We start from the raw sequence: 15,660 nt of genomic DNA, 5'->3' as shown, positions 1-15,660 counted from the left end.
CCCTCCTTTTAGATCAGCTCGTGTGATAGACGCAGTGTTCTGTCTATCACACAAGCTGATCTAGGAGGAGGGCGGGACTTTTCTCACAGCGTGGCCAAAGTTTTCACACTCAGCTCCGAGACACACAGTGGGAGATGCCCGCAGACTCTGTAATCCAGGCACAGGCACTGACTACAGTGAGGCTGCGATTATGGGCACGGTGAGACTGCATTTTGGGCAAGGTGAGACTGCATTATGGGCACGGTGAGGCTGCCATTATAGGCACGGCGAGGCTGCGATTATGGGCACGGTGAGACAGCATTATGGGCACGGTAAGGCTGAGATTATGGGCATGGTGAGGCTGAGTTTATGACGTGTGACATCCTAGCCATGCCCCGCTATGTCCAGCTTTGGCCGTTGCCATAACAACGGTGCTAAATTAGATAAAAGTAGTTGGATCTGTATGTGCGTTATAATTAATCGAAATGAGTCGATTAATCAATTTTAAAAAACTGATTAATCGATTAAAAAAAACTTGATCGATCGAACACGAAAATTTTAATCAGTAACAGCCCTACAAAAAAGTACTTTGGTTTCTACCTCAAGAGTATGAGAGGGAATGAGCGTGTTGAATGAGAGTATGGCTACTCATAGATGGCCTCATTTTGGAAAGAATGGTCAAATAATTGAAAAGCATGAACTTGGCAGCATACTAGTTACGAAATTATTACAGATATTACAGATCTTGGCTTTCAGTCTGTTGGAAAGTCAGTCTTTGCAGACAATGCTTTTCGAGAAATGTTATCAAATGTTTGTCTAAAAGATATCTGATAATTTTCAAAGTGCAAACACTTTGAAAGAACACCCAATTACCTGAAAATCATGAGAGTCATAAAAACCTGGGTAATACGTTTCTGTTGCTCATGGCCACCTATGTGAGTGTGCTGGTATGTGTGTTTATTTGGCCATATTTTACGTCTCACAGAACATTAACTACAATGTTATTTTTCAGGATTGAAGAGGAGGAATGGGACAGATACATGACACCTACAAAACCTGAAGCTGAGAAAAACAAAGTGAGCCGGACTTTCAGCTTCCTAAGGAGCAGGATGAGCAGTACGAGGAATAAAACCAAGGTGAACATTGCCCTCTACTGTTAATATTAGTCCATAAGTGCGAATATTTATTTTCTAAGCAAGCGTGACTTTTTGACACTTTTAGGCCTCATGCATACTGCTTCTGTTAAACTTACGTTTAAGAACTTTTGGTGGTTTTTTTTGCCAAAGCCTCAAAAAACAACTCAATAAAAGCCTCTCCGCCCATGCGCACATAGGCTTTTACCAGAGTTTAGGAGCAGCAGAGTTTAGAGGCAGTCAAAGCTCCTCTCCTGAATGCAGAAGAATTGTGTTCAGGAGAGGAGCTTTTGGGCATAAAAACAAGTTTAGCACTTCAGCATTTATTCATTGCAATGGACAGAATACATTAAAATTCTAGCCAATTAAATAAACTCCCAAACACCAATTACTGCTAAACTCTGCTAAAATCACCTAAACTGGTTAGAAAAAATGCAGCTTAGGTGAGCTTTTCACACTGATTTTCTCCTGTCTGGAGAAATATTTACAACAAACCAGTGTGCATGAAGCCTTCTACAAACTTGCATGTAAATGAATGCCTAACCCATTTGGTTTTAAAGCAATGTTTGCTAATTTAGAGCACCAAACCCCATCCAGTGCCAATGTATCCTACTACAACTCACAACATGGGGCTCAAAGTTTAGTTAGCAAGTGACATACTACACAACTGTTTCTTTGGAGTTTGTTTTCCCCACTAATAAATATTTTTCCTTCATAATTTTGCTAGTGACCTGGCAGGCAATTGGCTTCCCTTTCAAATTGGTCTTTGTGTGTGTCTATACAACCATAGTACAAGTAAAATATAAAACTCTACTGTTAAAGTGGTAGTAAACTGTAAAATAAAAAATGGTCCCCTGCAGGTTAATGTCATAATGTGCTAGTATGCACTGTATACTAGCACATTATGACAGACTTGCCTATAAAACAGATCCCTCCAGCGGCATGCTGTCACCGCTAACAGGGATTCCATTTTCACCTGTTCTTACTTCTGGGTTTACATGCTCCAGCCATTTGAATGGCCGAGCCGCGATGACGTCATAGTTGCACGCACAACACTCTCAAAAGATGTCCATTCAGAGCGTATGCGTCCGTGACGTCACCAGCTGCTGCACGGTGCATGTTTAGAAGATATTCACTGTACTTACAGACTTATTAGGCTTACCTGTAGGTACAAGTTTAAAAGAGGTAGAGAGGTACTGAAACAGAACCACATTGGAAGCTAAGCCTGCATAAGTAATGAGCAATATGGCTGCCCCATGTACAGATATCATTGCAGACTGTACACCGTAATAATGCTTTATAACACTGGCATGTTTTGGGAAAATTATGTAATAGCTAATTTTTATGTGAAGATCTAAGAAAATTATAAATGGGCTGTAGACTTACTTTAAAGATTACTCTAATTGTGGAGAAAAAAAGGTACACAGAGGGTCACCAGTAGTGCCTGTGTGCCCCTGATCTTATCCCCATTAGTGATTTATCCTTACCATGTTCCATACTGTGTCTCTGTGTGGAGGTGGCCATCTTGGTATAGGAGCAAGGCTTTGCTTCCTCTTGTCAGAGCAGACAGATTACTCTAATTTGCAGTTAGATGTTGGGGACCCAGCAGGGGTTTAGCTGTTGGCAGAAAGCAACATTGAAAGCAATAGGAGGCTAATCGCAAATGGTCCCATTCACAAGTGTAAATGGGACCTAAATGTATTGTTTATTGAGACATAATGGGTTATTTATCTACATTATGCTGATTGGTACACTGTTTTCTAATTTGTATTCTCCTTTTATTTTTGTACATAAGATATTAAATGTTACAATTGGTCATAACATTTTACCAGGGACATTATATTAAAAGTAACAGTGTTATAAGTCTTAAGAGAAATGAATTTAATTATTTTCTATAATTACAAGCATTAGAGGATAATAACATTACAGCTAATGTGATATGACTCTGCAACATGATTATGCTGTGATTGCTGTTATCAATATTACAGTTAATATTTATAAATGTGATATACAGTATAACATATAATGATATTATTATTTATATAATCTCTAACAAGCAGGGCATTTTATTTCCCCTGTATTAAATTAAATTAAATTAAATTAAATTGTATAAAAATATAATAATAATATAGTGGCTTCAGCTTTTGTAACACTTTTCAATGTAAGAGCTGAAATTATAAAGTAAGGCCTGAAACACACCTTTGTTATGCAGTGAGTTGCTGTAGCACATGCATTAATGCTCATTCCATGCGCTGTGGTGCCATTTCTTTTGAATGGCACCCAAATGTGCTAAGCCCGCAGGGATCTCCAAACTACGGCCCTCCAGCTGTTGCTGAACTACACGTCCCATGAGGCAATGTAAAGCTCTGACATTCACAGACATGACTAGGCATTATGGGAATTATAGTTCCTGAACAACTGGAGGTCCATAGTTTGGAGACCCTGCTAAGACAATGCACATGTGTTTCACCACACCATAATGCATAGCAATGCACCACCATGAGCTGTAGTGTACTGTGTCGGAAAATATGCTGCTGTCTGTTTTAGGCCTCTTGCACACTGCAGCTTGAAAAAGCTCAGTACAGCGTTTTTTTTTAACTGGTCTAAAATGCAGCCCATTGTTTACAATGTGCCTGTACACACAGATGCATAAACAGGCATTGCGTATTGTTGAGTAAAAAAAAATAAATAGAAAAATGTGCTTTCTCAGTCAGTATTTTGCACTGGTACGCGCAAAGACAAGCGTATATACGCACCTATGAGCATAAATATTTTGAATTGTCATAGATTTTGTCATAAGGAATGTATTTTTTGCACGAATGCTCACTAATACGTGTAACACCAACACCTGAAATTATGTCCAGAAATTCTGATATTCAAACATTAGTACCGTGTGCAAGAGGCCTAATTGTGCTGTTTTGCTGTGGCTAACTGTCGCTTTCTTGTCTTTTCATATGTCAATTCTCTTGAAGACCAAAACAAAGGATACAAAAGAGAAGGTGAATCGACACCAGTTTGTACTGGGTACATTCTCTGGTGTAGTTCCATGTTTGGTATGTGAGAAAGCGCTCCTGGGGAAAGAGTCATTTCAATGTTCCAGTAAGTACCAGTGCACAAGATTTCATACATTTAATGTTAGGGCTGAAAGGACCAGCAATTTCAAAGTAATATTCAGTTATACAGTTGTGTGAAAAAGTATTTGCCCCCTTCCTGATTTTTTTTTTTTTTTGCATATTTCTCACACTTAAATGACTCAGATCATCAAACAAATTTTAATAATACACAAAGATAACCTGAGTAAATCCAAGATGATGTTTTTAAATAATTATTTAATTTATTAAGGGAAAAAAGCTGTTCAAACCTGCCTGGCCCTATGTGAAAATGTAATTGCCCCCTCCCATGCTGAATCATGAATGAACTGTGATTGGCCACAATTTTTTGGAAAGCTAAGTTAAATTTAACTTGCCACACCCATGCCCGATTACTGCCAGACCTGTTAAATCAAGAAATCACATAAATAGAAGCTGTCTGGCTAACATCACAAAAAGCCACACATCATACCACAATCTAAAAAAAATTCAAGAACAGATTAGAAACAAAGTAATGTACATGTATTGGTCTAGGAATGGTTTCAAAGCCATTTCTAAGGCTTTGGAACTCCAGTGAACCATGGGGAGAGCCATTATCCACAAATGGAGATAACTTAGAACAATGGTGAACCTTTCCAGGAGTGGCTGGCCTACAAAAATTACTCCAAGAGCATGACGACTCATCCAGGAGGTCATAAAAGAACCCAGAACAACATCTAAAGAACTGCAGGCCTCACTTGCCTCAGGTAAGATCAGTGTTCATGATTCAACAATAAGGAAGAGACTTGGCAAAAATGGCATCCATGGGAGAGTTCCAAGGCCAAATCCACTGCTGACCAAAAAGAACACAAAGGCTCATCTCAGATTTACCAAAAAACATCTTGATTATCCCCAAGACTTTTAGGCAAATATTCTGTGGACTGATGAGACAAAAATGTAACTTTTTGGAAGGTGTGTGTCCCGTTACATCTGGCATAAAACGAATACAGAATTTCATAACAAGAACATCATACCAACAGTCAGACATGGTGGTGGTAGCGTCTGGGGTTGCTGCTTTGAAGCTTCAGGACCTGAATGACTTACCATAATTGATGGAACCATGAATTCTGAGCTCTACCAGAAAATCCTAAAGGAGAATGTCCAGCCATCAGTTTGTGACCTCAAGCTCAAATGCACTTGGGTTATGCAGCAGGACAATGATCCAAAACACAACAGCAAGTCCACCTCCAAATGGTTCAAACAAAGCAAAATTTAGGTTTTGGAATGGCATAGTCAAAGTCCAGAATTAAATCCAATTGAGATGCTGTATCATGACCTTACACAGGCCGTTCATGCTGAAAAACCCTCCAATGTGGCTGAATTAAAACAATTCTGCAAAGAAAAGTGGGCCAAAATTGCTCCACAGCGATGTGAAGGACTCATTGCCAGTTACCGCAAGCGCTTGATAGCAGTTGTTGCTGCGAAGGGTGGCACAACCAGTTATTAAGTTTAGGGGGCAATTACTTTTTCACATACAGCCAGGCAGGTTTGGACAGCTTTTTTGCCTTAATAAATGAAACCATCATTTAAAAGTATAAGTATGACAGATATGCAAAAAAAAAACGTAAAATCAGAAAGGGGGCACACACAACTGTGTGTGGACACTGGAGGGCTGTATCATTCAGTGGCATCTAAAGGCGTATCCATAGTTGTGAGATAACTTGATAAATCTCCATTCCAGACATACTGGGGGAGATTTACTAAAACTGGTGCACACAGAATCTGGTGCAGCTGTGCATAGTAACCAGTCAGCTTCCAGGTTTTATTTTAAAGCTCAATTGAACAAGCTGAAGTTAGAAGCTGATTGGTTAATATGCACAGCTGCACCAGATTCTGAGTGCACCAGTTTTAGTAAATCCCCCCCCACTGTATACTTCAATGAGTACCATGTACATATGTTTTTCTGTGGGCTTGTGGTCAGTTATGTGATATGTATCATAATCTCTCTATTTTCTTCTTCTTCTTGATTCTGAGGGTAGTGCCAGGACCAGGTAATCTGTAGCCCAAGGCAAACATACCAAACTGCCCCTCCCCCCTAAAAATGTATGAGCATTGTATGTCCGCAAAATTCCCCCTCCCCCCCAAAAATAAAATTGAGCACTAATCTGCATGCTTACCCCCTAAGCATAAATTCCCCCACCTCCCAGTACAAATCTGCCCCCCTGGTGAAACCCCTGCTGCTAGCACAAATCTTTGCCCCCCCTCCAAGCTCATTACCTCTCTACCTCTAAATCTGCCCCTCACCCCCAAAAAAAGAAAAAAACGCCCTTCTAGCACAAGTGTTCTACCCCTCAAATGTCCCCTTCAAGCGCAAATCCTCTTCCTCCACGTCAAATACCCCCTCCCAACACAAATTCTCCCACCAATTCCCCCTCCTAACACAAATCCCCCCCCCCAATTTCCCTTCCTAGTACAAATGCCCCCCCCCCAATCATCCCTAGTAGCACAACCCCCCATCCCCTCCCCACAAATCCCCCCCCCACTACCATATAACCTCTTCTAGCACAAACTCCTCAAATCCCCCCTCCCGACACAAATCCTCCCAAATCACCATTTCTAGCAGCCCCCATAATTTCCCCACATAGAATAATTCTTATCCCCTGCCACCCTCTACATTCACCCTCCCAACACAACCCCCCCTCCAATCTCCTTGCTGTGCCCCTCTCACATGATACCACTGTGCCCAGGGCAGCCGGTCCTGGCTGAGGGTTGTCCTGAGTGATGGATGCAGTGAGTGCAGGATGCCATAGCACCCTGCACTAAGTTTTTCTTCAGTCTTTGGGTTGAGTGATACTGGCAGCTATTCAACCTGGAAGACTGAAGACTGAGGACATCTTGTGGTGCTAAAGATTTACTGTAGGGAACATCTCTGGAACAAATGTAAGTATTGCAGTCAGGGCTATTTTTTTTAACCTCCAGGGAAACATTTAAAAAAAAAAAGAAATTATTTGAGGTTAGGCTTTAAATCCTGTATAATTATAAAAATAATAATAACAAAGATGATGATTCACAGAGGAATAATATATGGAAAAATATGGAACATATGGAACAATTGTTTTTTGTCCAAATCAGCGTTGTTTAGAGCAGTGGTTCTCGACCTCAGTTCTCATGTACCCCCAACGGGCCATGTTTTGGGAAGTTGGGCCATGTTTTGGGAACTTCCCTTAGATAAAAAGTTCTTATCAATACCATGTCATTGATATTGATTTAAAGCAGCTGTGCAAAGTAAAGCAAAACCTGAAAACATGGCCCATTGGGGGTACTTGAGGACTGAGATTGACAACCACTGGTTTAAAGCTCCACGCTAGTTACATATTTTCTTTTTTTAACTTTCCTGGTTGCGTTGTTTTTTTCACTTATTTTATTTACTTGTGAGAACCCATTTAAGACTAGTTTACTCTTTAACCAGTATTACAGTCCTAAGGTAAAATGCATCCTTGCCACACACTTTGTGTGAATAGAATGAACAGTAACCAAGGCTACCTGTGTGTGTATACAAGTAGTACTTTACATTCAAAAAGACAGAGGTGACATTCTGATCCTTGTGACAAGCTATTCACAAGCTTTCCAGCTACACCTGTGTTTGTGTAGTTGATAAAACCACTGATTGCTTGTTTATTTCATGGTCACCTAATTGTAACCACAGCCTCCAAAATTGTCTTTAAAGTTTACACATTTAATTTGGTAAACTAAATATATTGCTGTTACTGATGTTAAAACACAAAGCCTCATTTAGGGTATTTTTACTGATGGTTCATGGTCTGTGTGCATGTGACGAGTGATGTTTGTTGAACCCAATGTGCCCATGCCACTAGGTGTTCCATAGCTGTGCTCAATGGGGGCCTGCTAAAGTAAATGATTTCATTTGTGGATAGTGACTTCTGGTCAAAACACCACTGCATATTTCCTTCATTGGCTTCCAACTGTAGTCAATTTAGTCCTGTTTATTCTCATTTAATAGGGATTTTCCTTCTTTTCAGATTGTAATGTGAATGTGCACAAGGCATGCAAGGATTCTGCTCCAGCATGTACAAAGGTGATATTAATTAATTATTTGGATGTTACCTTTACATCTCAATATGTTGGTGTGAACCCATGTAGAAGAAAATCTGAAAGCTGTCATTGCTCCTGATTGTCATCTAAATTTTGGTTCTGCATCTTGGTAAATCACTGACCTGAAACCAGCATGCACTATGGAAGTTCTGACTTTTTTCAGATTTCACAGACTATATGCTTGTTCCAGGTTACTGACTCACAAGAAGGAATGCCGCTGTCTCATAGCATATATTGCTACATCCGTCTCAGGAAACACATTCCATTTGTGCCAAGCCTTCAAAAGACTCCATGGGGTGGGTGGCATGGTGTGGCACCTTTTCATCTCTGGCTTGTGACTTATATTTCATCCTGACAACACAAAGCACAAAAAACAATTGGGTTTGCACATGTAAATATTTGCAGATCAAAAACTCCTCATGCAGTTTTTATTAGGACATTTAAAAAAAAAACCTGACATTTGTAATGTATCAGCCATTAGATTAAACAAATTATATGATATGGTATCAACACTGCTCTTCCCTTTATTAGGCCACCAGCCAAATGAATGCACCATTTATTTTTTCTTTCTTTCCTTCTAACAGAAATTTCAGGACCGGTACAATACAAAATACAAAGCAGCAGTCATTTCAAGTAGGTACATTTTTACCTTTATCATTCATTCTTGTTTTTGTTCCTTGGATTGGTTCAGAGTCATGTTGTAGTCTGTTGAGCAAGGGAAATACCACATTGTGTTGCTATATAGTAGGGTCAGAATTATGTGGACAGTTTTTCTAAAAAGTCTAATTTTTCTGTAAAGCTGAACTCCAGGTATGGTCTTAATTGAATACTTCATTTCATTGGTCCAGCTTGGACCAATGTACTGTAAGTATGTACAGTATATCTCATGCCTGAGGGTCCACTATGTAAGAGAGGAGGTGGAGAAGAGAGTAGCCCAAGGATCAGGGAGCCTAAGATCAGGTATCTTGTTAGCAGGAGGATGACGTCACCCTCTGTGCAACTGAAGTCAAGGAAAGGTGAGTTTATTATCTAACTATTTTACCACCACTGGTACTTTTTATGCAGAGTTTTAGGGAGAGAGGAGGGGCACTTTCAGTAAGCGGACCTTGCCACTGAGATTGAAGATCCTCTTTAATGTCCATAAAACTTTGTCGAAATACAAAATTAGATTGATGTACAAGCCATGTCCCAGCATGCATTTTCAGAGAATGCAAATACAGTCTTGACTTTTACAAGTGTAGTGTTATTTATTATATTATTGTTTCTGCACTGTTATCAGATTCCTCATTCAAGGACATTCCTCAGCCGGTTCCTTCAGCAATGCCTCCAGCGTCTTCTGTGTCTGTTGGCTTTTCCTCTGGAAAGAAAGATACTGCACAGTCATCCCATCCCTTGTCCAGGAGTGTGCCTGTGCCGACCATGGACAGGTCTGTGACATTGATATATTAAAATATTACACACTAGTAAAAATAATAACGAACTCTGAGCAAATGAAATATTGCAGGAAATGAAAAAGAAACAAAATTAAAAAGACAAACCGGGAATCTGATTCTGTGAGCCACATATCCTTTCTTTCCTTTTAGTTTATATACACTAGCAAAAGTGTGGCCATTCCAGAAAGGGCGATGTTGGGGATATTACAAAAAATGGTAAATAAATGGCCTATTGGGCAAAATAGTCAGAAGAGAAGTGTGCAGGATGTGGCAGTGGGTAGTTTGTACAGGGAAGAGGTGCAGAAGGTATGACAATGGGGGGTATTTGCATGTGGCCAGTGCGGACGGTATAAGAGGGCAGTATGCGCACAGGAGGAGTAAAGTGAAAGAGAATTTTCCAATGGCAAAGAGAAAGTAGCCCTTACACATAATATTATATATGATCGGATAAGGTTTTTTGTCTCCTTTTGGTCTGCTTCATAATTACCTGTCAACTAATCTTAGATTGTTTCCATATCTTGCACTGTTGAGGGGGCAAAAAGCTCTTGGACCACATTACCCCAAATTTAACATGTATTTGTAAAAATCTGTGGTTCAGAATTTACAGTTGGCTAATGATTCACAAAAGGAAAGGGTAGCACCGCCCACTAAGCTGAAATAACGAATAAACATATTTTAATGTGTTACAAGCGATGGTGTGTTAATACCCTCAGAGAAATTCAGTAAAGCACTTACTACACTTTTCTGGTAGTACTTTCCTTTAGATCTACCTGTGCTTAATTTAGGAAGCCATTTGCTCCACTTTTGGTAACATTATCAACACGGGTGACATATTCAGGTAGTTATAACTACCGCTAGTTTAAGAATGTGTCGCTATGTCAGTGTGGCAGTGACAGATTCCTAGAATTAGTGCCATTTCCCAGATTAGGAAACTGGCAGTAGTAAAGAGCAACTCTGAGCTGGCATACAGAGGTACTCCAGTACCCAGAGTGGGGCATGTCTGGGCTGTGAAGCCATCATACATGTGACAGTTTTCTATAGGGACTAGACCTGAACCTTGTACCTCTTCTACAACTTGTATTCTCCAGAGAATTTTCATTTTGTAGAGCAGAGTAGGGCCTGGCCAGAGTGGGATTACTTTGATGCAGCTGGTCAGCTTAAACATATATATGTATTGAAATGCACGTGAACTAAAAATGTTTTTTTGCATAGTTTGCTAGAAAGAGTGTATGGCAGTGTGCAGGGAGTTTATCCAGAATTCATAGTTTTCTGCACAGGGCTTTATTCCTAGCCCTATTCAGCTAAATAAAAAAAGGGGCTGGGGAGAGTGGTGATGTCATTACCCAAATATTGCAATGCCCATATTTTGGAAATTACTTGTGTTACTGGGTGAGTGGAGCCTGATGATGAACTGAGAGACTAGATCCCCATCAGGTCAACATGATTGACCGTGCATATCAGTGGGTGGATTTGAAAGTTACTTTTTAAGTGCATAGTGGCTATAGGTCTGTCAATCAGCAGCAAGGCTGACCTGATAGAGAGCTAGAAGAAATGAGGATAAAGGAGCGCCCGGTGATTAAAGAGGTAAGTAATTTGTGTTTTATTTGAAGTTTCAGCAATAAAAAGAGGCCAACGCATTTCGGGGGACTAAAGACTCCCCCTTCATCAGGGATGCTAGCAAAAATAGTTGTGGAATGATCCTGTTGGAGGGTGCCTTTGGCACATGGATCTGGACTGTTAGAAGTCCTCAGCGCTGGCTGTGTGTTTAGAGGCAGCAATCCCTCATTTCTTCTACATTACATGCGGAGTTGACCGTAAGGACGCACACCGAGGTAGCAGCCCAAGCCCTAACAGGGCTCATCACAACCATTTTCCAAACTGGGCATGGACCTCTGGAAACAAATTCTTTTCATCTGCCCACACTCTACCAATCTACAACACTGACTGATAGAGTCAGTCCAGCGCGATCTACACCCATTCTTCATAACCTGATAGAGAGCTAGTCTCCCAGTTCCCATCAGGCTCTGCTCACCCCTTAAACAAAACGCCTTAGTCTGTGACTAAGAAAGCTGGACTATAAGCATGACAGACAGACAAGGCATGGTTCAGACATGTTTTTATTGCCCCTGTCTGCTTATCTTCAAAGGAACATGGTGGCCACTCGGCACACATTGCTGTGGTTGCATTGCAAAGCAATTTTTAACTTAGCAGACAGATTTTGGCAAGCAGTATCATTTGCCAAACTCGCCCATTGAAGTCAAAGGGTTTGCGACACAACCTTGTGGTATTAGGTAAGAGGAGAACCAGCCAAGAGCACAGTCATGAAAGCCAAGGAAATTTAGTTTTTTGAAACACAGGGGGTGGTCAACTGTATCAAAGGTAGCAGAGAGGGCTAAAGCCTTGTACACATGATCGGATTTTCCGCAGACAAAACCTCAGACTTTTGTCCGAAGGGCATTGGCCCCAAATTTGTCTTGCATACAGACGGCACACAATTGTCGGCCAACAAACCTGAACGTAGTGATGTACTAGACATACTACGAGCTGATAAAAAGGAAGTTCAATTGTTAGTCGCCACCCTTCGGGCTCCTTCTGCTGCATGTTAGTAGAAGTTTGGTGAGTGTTGAATCGCACTTTTTCATTTTGCGCTTTTCATTTTGCGCTTTTCAGTTCATTTCTGAATGGCCGTTCGTCAACCAGACATGTTGCGGAATGGTGGAGATGACATGTTATTTATTATTGGCCTTGGAGTTATTGCTTTGACCCAAGTCCAGTCCAGGAACAGGAGGAGGAGGATTTCTTGGACCAAAAATTGGTTGTTTTGTTAATCGTGACTAATTATGTCATATGCCTTTGCTACGGGAGCTCCAGGAGAATAATCCGGATGATTTTTGGAATTATCTCCAGATGACGGACCCTTGCTTTCACTAACTCTTGGCATTGTTATGTTAACCCCAAATATTAAGAAGCAGGACACATGCATGAGGCTTTTATTTCATTTTTTGGTTAAATAATAATTTGATCTGGTATAGTTTCTATATTTTTGGATGCATAGAATGCACTTTTTGGTTAAAGCGGGGGTCCACCTATCTATCGTTTTTTTTTTTTTTGAGTTCATTCACAAACTTTTCTTCTCAGCATTACATACTCACATATTGTGTGTAATATGTCCGCCTGTGTCAGATTTCGTCGGAAAGAATAACTTATATTATTCACTGCAGGCGGTTTCCATCTTCATTGTGGGCATTTGAAGCCCACAAGCATTTATTTCCTGGATGTGGTGAATGCTGTGCTCCCAGCATTCACCGCTTGTTCCTGCACATGCTCAGTGGCATCCTGGGAAGCCTGAGACTAGCTCCCAGGAGTCTGGGAGAGGCTAGAAACACGCCTACTCCCACGGGAGGAGAACCAGGAAGTGCAAAGAAGAATAGAAAAATAAAAGGTAATTACTGCGATTTAAATTTTTTTAAACGGCATGTCAGCATCTAGGCAAGGAAGAGAATACATACAGATATTGTTCAAAATTTGGGTGGAACCCCGCTTTAAGTTCTATTGGCAGATAGCTTGTCTAATTTTATTTGTTTTCTTTTTTTAATGCACAATAAAAAAATTGTGGAGAATAATACTTGGCTATGTGTTTTACTTCAAATGACAGTTTGGGAGTAGGTAGTTACATTTAAAAAAAAATACAATGCAAAATTAACAAGGGACACCAACATAGTTGTATTTTTGATATTAAAAACTATGAGATAATGGTGTTGTGGTAACTTGCCCCAAAAAAAAAAAAAAAAAAAAAAAAACAAGCATAATAATATTAGTCTTGATATCACTAGAAAATAAAAGCCTTTTAAAATCTGTTTGGCAGAACTCCATCAGTATCACCAGAAAAGCAGCTTCATTATTATCTCATTAAAGAAGAATAGAATGTGCGCTGCATTTCTAGATTTCATAATTTGCCACGTCATGAATGTTAATTACGATCGCTAGTTTACGAGACCGACCGCTTCTGGCTCGTCCTTGCTTCTGAGCATGCGTGTTTGTACGAATGGAAAATCCCAACAGCCTGTCATCACACAATTCCCGTTGGAAAATCCAATCATGTGTACAAGGCTTAAGAGTGCATATAGTAAGCAATTAGTGAGTTGTAGGAGAGCAGTTTCTGTGAAGTTTTGCAGGCAAAATCCAGACTGAAAGGTGTCAAGAAGGTATCAGTGAAGTGGTAGCTCAAGTGGTTGTAGACCAGGTGTTGTAGTAGTTAAACACAGTTAAACTTTTCTGACCCAGTTTTGACTAACTCAGCACACCAAAACATATATGTATTCACAAATATGTGTTGTTGCAAGAATATGATGACTTTAGGATTGTATTTTGATTTAAAACAGGACATTTTACTGCTTTTAAAACTTCAAACAAAAATCATCTTGCTGAAGCCCATGTCATGATCAGACTCAGTTGTATATAATACACTTTTTTCCATAGTACTGTTTTTATTGGAGGATGTAGTAACATTTTACATTGTAGCCATCACAGGGATTTAAGGGAACAAATCTAACCATGTACTTAATCAATTTGTAGGAGATTGGATCAGTCATTGGAATCTGATGGTGACACAAGTGGGTCTAGATCCAGGTCTCATTCGGAGGAACTGTTACAAAACGTGGGGACCCCTCCATCAATGGATGCTTTTCCTATTGAAGGTTGAATTACAGTTATTCTTAACATGTATTTTTTATTGGTTTCTTTGATCTGTTTTTTTATATGACTCACCAAAGCTGTTTTTTGGAACCTGCTCAAATCTAAAAATTGACATTTAAGATGGATACACACTATACAATTTTCTTTAGATTTTTTCATTTAGATTTACAGTACCAAAACCATACAATATGAGGTCAAACCTAAACACTTTCATTGTGTATGCAATCAGGCAGGCCCTTGCACTATATAGTTAAAGGTAAATCTAAAGGAAATTGAACAACAGAAGTTGTATAGTGTGTATCCAACTTTAGTCAACATATACTGTATGTCACTGAGAAACTGGAAAATAAACTGGCTTTTTAATTGTTAGCACCCCTACCTTGCAGCTCTAAATCTGTATTCAACCCCCCCCCCCCCCCCAATATAATAGCTGCATGCTTTTATATTTCTTCCCATGTTTGAATGGGTTTTCTCCTGGTAAATCTCATCATGCAAACACATTATTATTTCCAGTATTTTTACAGTATCAAAACTCTATATGAGTACCTTCTGCAGTCTTCCTACTTATGTGCACCTATCCACAGCTGCCAGCACTATGATTAGAACAGCGTGAAACACAATAATATATAAATATATATTTATACACTGCTGACATTATACAGTTCTTTGCAAAATACTTGGATTCCTTGTCCTTAATTTCTGTCCTCACCACCTTCATTAGAGTCAGTTTGAAAGGATGCAGTGTAGCTAACCATTATGTTTTTTGATTGCGGAAGTAAACTAAAGTATCTAGAGAATATCCAAGTCAGCAAATTATAAACATGTACTTTCCATGTAGGTGGTGTGCTTGCATGCTCCAGTTTGTATAGTTAGCCCATCAGTAACAGGGTAAAGAAGCCACATGGAAGCACTAATGGAACCGCCTGTGGCCATTGTAACTTTATAAATTTCTTTGCCTATACTTTTATCAAACATTATGATTACCATTTGTTGTGTTTAAAATGCCGCTTCATGCATTGACATACCTCCATAGACTAAGTCTGTCCAGACAATATGGTCACCTGCTGGCTTGGCATCATTCACCGGCAGCATAACTTTTCAGTAAGACAAAGAAGTTGAGTGCAATTCAAATTTACTTCAGATAAGTGCAGTATAGAGGACGTTTTCCAGTCTTTTAGTGTAAGAAAACAATGGGGGTTATTTACGAAAGGCAAATCCACTTTGCACTGCAAGTGCACT

General features: G+C 39.8%; 1 protein-coding gene across 3 annotated transcripts in view; it reads left to right on the top strand.

The window, feature by feature from the left end:
- The window catches only part of ARHGEF28 (Rho guanine nucleotide exchange factor 28), a 364,027-nt gene that overhangs the window by 265,519 nt on the left and 82,848 nt on the right, over positions 1-15,660 (top strand). For all 3 annotated transcript variants that reach the window (XM_073624213.1, XM_073624220.1, XM_073624226.1), the window contains 6 exons: positions 992-1,115; positions 4,085-4,211; positions 8,221-8,276; positions 8,878-8,926; positions 9,573-9,720; positions 14,302-14,423. In XM_073624213.1, the coding sequence (XP_073480314.1) occupies positions 992-1,115; positions 4,085-4,211; positions 8,221-8,276; positions 8,878-8,926; positions 9,573-9,720; positions 14,302-14,423 (626 nt within the window). The remainder of the gene's footprint in view (positions 1-991; positions 1,116-4,084; positions 4,212-8,220; positions 8,277-8,877; positions 8,927-9,572; positions 9,721-14,301; positions 14,424-15,660) is intronic.

This window comes from Aquarana catesbeiana, linkage group LG01 (genome assembly GCF_042186555.1).
Source record: "Aquarana catesbeiana isolate 2022-GZ linkage group LG01, ASM4218655v1, whole genome shotgun sequence".
In the NCBI taxonomy this organism is placed as follows: Eukaryota; Metazoa; Chordata; class Amphibia; order Anura; family Ranidae; genus Aquarana; species Aquarana catesbeiana.
This window is presented reverse-complemented; position numbering and strand designations above follow the sequence as displayed.